A 4,221-nucleotide genomic window follows, 5' to 3' on the forward strand; every position below is an offset into this window, starting at 1 on the left:
TGGTGATGGTGATGGTAATGATGGTGATGGTGATAGTGGTGGTGGTGATGGTGGTGGTGATGGTGATGGTGGTGGTGATGGTGGTGGTGATGATGGTGGTGGTAATGGTGATGATGGTGATGGTGTTGGTGATGGTGGTGGTGATGGTGATGGTGGTGGTGATGGTGATAGTGGTGGTGGTGGTGATGTTGGTTGGTGGTGATGGTGATGGTTGGTGGTGATGGTGATAGTGATGGTGATGTTGGTTGGTGGTGATGGTGGTAGTGATGGTGATGGTGGTTGGTGATGATGGTAGTTGGTGGTGGTAATGATGATCGTGATGATGCTGGTGATGGTGACATTAGTGATGATGGGAGTGATGGCGATGATAGCAGTGATGGTGGTGGTGGTAGTAATGGAGGTGACAGTGTGACAGGGGTCTCCAGAATCTGTGACCCCTTCATGCTTCTCCCATAGGGTCACTGGTGGGGAGCTCTTTGAAGACATTGTGGCGAGAGAATACTACAGCGAGGCTGATGCCAGGTGGGTGCAGAGCCCTCATGCTGTCCTTACACCTTCCTCTTCCCTTATACCCTTACCATCCCTCCTTCACCCTCTCCTGCTGCTCTTTCTAACCCACTTCTGGTCCTGAGCATCCTTGCTCACCCACACCCCAGGGCGATGGGCATGAAGCCAAAGGAAACTTGTAACCTCAGTGCAGAGCCAAGAGGCCACCTCCCCTCCACGCCCAAGGCCCTGTTCAGAGGGCTTGGCCCTGGGTCTGTGGGCCTCCCACTGTGGGGATGGAATGGAGGAACTTGGGCTCCATCCAGGCGGGGCTTCCTGTGGACCCTCAGGCAGCCCTTCCCACAAGGCCAGCCCTCCCCTGGGGGAATGAAGAGGGACAGATGGTCTCAGAGATGGCTGTTGGTGGCCTGGCTGCTGGAGACCAGATTGAGGGATGGCAGATGTCAGCTGGGGAGGTGACAGGGCCAGTCCCTGGAAGCATAGGCCACTGGTAGCCTGCTGTGGCCCAGGCCAGATGCCACCCTGACACCTGACAAGGATGTCTCTCGTAATAGTGCATCTCACCTCAGGGACAGCTAACAGCATTACTCCCTGCCCACTGGGCTCTGGCCACCCTGCTCTGCCACAGAGATGTGTATTAAAAACAAACAAACAAAAAACCTGAGGCCAGGCATGGTAGCCCACACCTGTAATCCTAACATTTTGGGAGGCCAAGACAGGAGGATTGCTTGAGACCAGGAGTTTGAGACTAGCCTGGGCAGTATAATGAGACCCCCTCTCTACCAAAAACTTAAAAGAAATTAGCCAGGCATGGTGGCACACATGCACATCAGCTACTTGGGAAGCTGAGGTAGGAGGATAATTTGAACCCAGGAGTTCAAAGTTGCAGTGAGCCGAGATCGTGCCACTGCACTCCAGCCTGGGTGACAGAGCAAGACCCTGTCTTCAAAAAATAAATACATAAATAAGGCTAACGGAGGACCTCGCTAGGTGGTGAAATTGTGGATGATTTTAAATTTGTATCTTCTTTGTCTATTTAAAAACTCTTTTTAGTCCAGGCCGGTGGCTCACGCCTGTAATTCCAGCACTTTGGGAGGCCAAGGTGGGCGGATCACCTGAGGTCGGGAGTTCGAGACCAACCTGACCAACATGGAGAAACCCTTAAAAATACAAAATTAGCCGGGCGTGCTGGCGCATGCCTGTAATCCCAGCTACTCGGGAGGCTGAGGCAGGAGAATCGCTTGAACCCAGGAGACGGAGTTTGTGGTGAGCTGAGATTGCGCCACTGCACTCCAGCCTGGGTGGACAACGAGAGCAAAACTCTGTCTCAAAAAAAAAAAAAAAAAAAAAAAAACTCTTTTTAAAATGAGTATGTATTACTCTTCTGATCCAGAAAAATGAATTTTTTTTAAAGTAGCAGGAGTAGTTTGATGTGACTTGCCTCTGCACCAATAGGAAACTGCCCATGGTGACATGGCCCGCGTCCCTGATGGGCAGTGTGAGCAGTTCTGCTGCCACTGGGCCTCCCCTAGAGCCGGGCAGAGAGAGGGACAGAACTGGCGAGTCTCTTGGCCCCAGACTTCTGTGGGGTTCGGGGCACTGGCTTCTTTTCTAAGGATCCTTGAGGAGGAACTTTGTAGTTTGCAGAACAGCCTGGAGAGGCCTGTGCCCTTGGAGCGGAGGAAGACGAGGTTTTCCTTTATATTCTACTTAGAAGAAAAGTAGAAAGTGGAACGGAGCCCTGTGCCCCTGCTCTGAGCTTCTGGGGTGAGATATGTCACAGAGCGTGCTGCTGCCTGCCTGCTGGCCAGGTAGACTCGAGGGTCCCTGGTGGCCCATCTAGACACCTGCCGGGGCAGGTGGGATCCTAGGGTGGGTGGAGTGCCCTGAGGGGTGGGCAGATGCTGGGCAAGGGTGGGGGCATGTGGCCTCTGAGAGCCTCCCATCAGCAGATCAGACCCCACAGCTAGGGCTCAGGAGTACCTTAGACCACAGCCCCACCCTCCCCGACCCCCACCCCCTGCCCATGCCCCATCACAGGCTCCTCACTCCCACCCTCCTCCTCACCTGCCACCTCCAGCCCTCTCCCCTGCCCCCCTGCACCCCACCGTCTCCTATGCTCCCTCTGCCTCCTTAGCGATGTCCTGCACCACCCAGAGCCCCTCTGTTCCCGTGGATCCCTTTTGGCCCCGCTGTGTGGTTCAGGCGTTGTTGTGTTCATCAGGTTTGGGGAAGGAGGCACAGCCTGTTGTCCCCCGCTCTGGGGGCAGGCAGCTTGAGAGTCAGGCTGCCCAGAATGCTGCACCCCTTGCCGTCCCAGGTGGAGGCCGGAATGGGGCAGCCCCAGCCATGGGGACGAAGGGGTCACCTGTGACTTCCTCATCACACCAGGCCAGTTCCCTCCGGAGCGCCAGTCCCTCTGCCCAATCCACAGGCACGGGCTTGCTCGGCATCTCCCTCCTCAGTCTGAGTCTCTGATGGCCACACAGCACCCCACACACACACCCACAGCCCCTCCCTGTGGCGGGCCCTGGGGTGCCTGACCTGGCAGCAGGAGTCCCACCTGCTTGAACCCCAGATTTTCTGCTGTGGGCCGGGGGACCGCAGAACTGGCCTGGCGAGGTCTGGAGCAGCCTCAGGGTAGGCTCGGGAAGGGAGAAGTGAGGGATTTCTAGGGTCCTCAGGAAATGCTTGGGCTGTTCAGGTCCCAGGAACCATTGCCAGAGCAAACTGTAGTGTTCCCTGCTCTGACCCAGGTCTCCCCACCTCCTCTCACAGGACACCCGATGCAGAGGGCACCCCTGGTGTATGGGGTCCCTTGGAACCAGCCAGAAGAGATGTTCTCTTAGAAACTCCACTGCCTCCGCTGAGGGTTTGGAGCTCAAATGGAGGGCATTCCGTAGCCAGACTGTGGGGAGCGAGGGGGTGCACGGCCTGTGTCCTATAGAGGGTGCCAGGATCTGGGCAGTGATTTTGGAGGCTGAGCGGGAGAGGGGACATGGAGAGGGAAGGAGTCTCCTGGAGAACCCCTCCTGGGTTGGCCCCGCTAGTGCAACAGCCTCGGCATGGGGCCCCTCCTCAGGCTTCAGCAGCCTTGGGCTCCTTTCTTTCTGGGTGAGCCTCGTGCCTGCCTGGGGCCGCAGCGGCTTTGCTCTCTGTGGATGAACTTCAGCCTTCAAGCAGTGGATCTTGGTGGAGAGTCTGACAGAGGTTCTCGTGGGCCCCTACTCCACAGGCATTGCCACAGACTGGGGGCAGGACTGGAGCAAAGGAGGGGGCTTAACTTATCCCCGGGCGGAGCCCCACGTCTGAACAGTCAGGGTTGTGCTGAGACAGAGGTAGAGAAGGACAGGCATGGGAGAGGATGGGCCGAGGCCTCCTGGCCAGACCTGGGCAGGGAGGTGCTTTCTGAACCACACAGACGCAGCCAGGGCAAGTGTACTAATGCCCTGCCTGGTACCTGCCAAGGGCCAGGAGCTACTGCCGCGGAGCAGCTGACAGATTTCTGAATGTGCCCCATCTAAGGAACAAGAAGAAAGAGAACAGTCATTGCTTTTCTGAACTCATTTCTAACCAACAAAGCTGGAAATTCATCTTAGGAGGAAGCAGGGTCTTATTTTGGAGTTTATGGGGGAACTAAAGGGTGCCCATGTCTTCTTCAAACAGGGAAAGCAAAGTTCAAAACATTTAGAACCTTTTTTTTTTTTTTTTTTT

General features: G+C 55.9%; 1 protein-coding gene across 1 annotated transcript in view; it reads left to right on the top strand.

Annotated features, from left to right (window-relative positions):
- The window catches only part of LOC108529387 (calcium/calmodulin-dependent protein kinase type II subunit beta-like), a 69,685-nt gene that overhangs the window by 41,636 nt on the left and 23,828 nt on the right, over positions 1–4,221 (top strand). Inside the window, exons 5-6 of the mRNA XM_017871690.1 lie at positions 457–522; positions 4,054–4,074. Of these exons, the coding sequence (XP_017727179.1) occupies positions 457–522; positions 4,054–4,074 (87 nt within the window). The remainder of the gene's footprint in view (positions 1–456; positions 523–4,053; positions 4,075–4,221) is intronic.

This window comes from Rhinopithecus bieti, unplaced genomic scaffold, assembly GCF_001698545.2.
Source record: "Rhinopithecus bieti isolate Rb0 unplaced genomic scaffold, ASM169854v2 scaffold_6908, whole genome shotgun sequence".
Taxonomy (NCBI): Eukaryota; Metazoa; Chordata; class Mammalia; order Primates; family Cercopithecidae; genus Rhinopithecus; species Rhinopithecus bieti.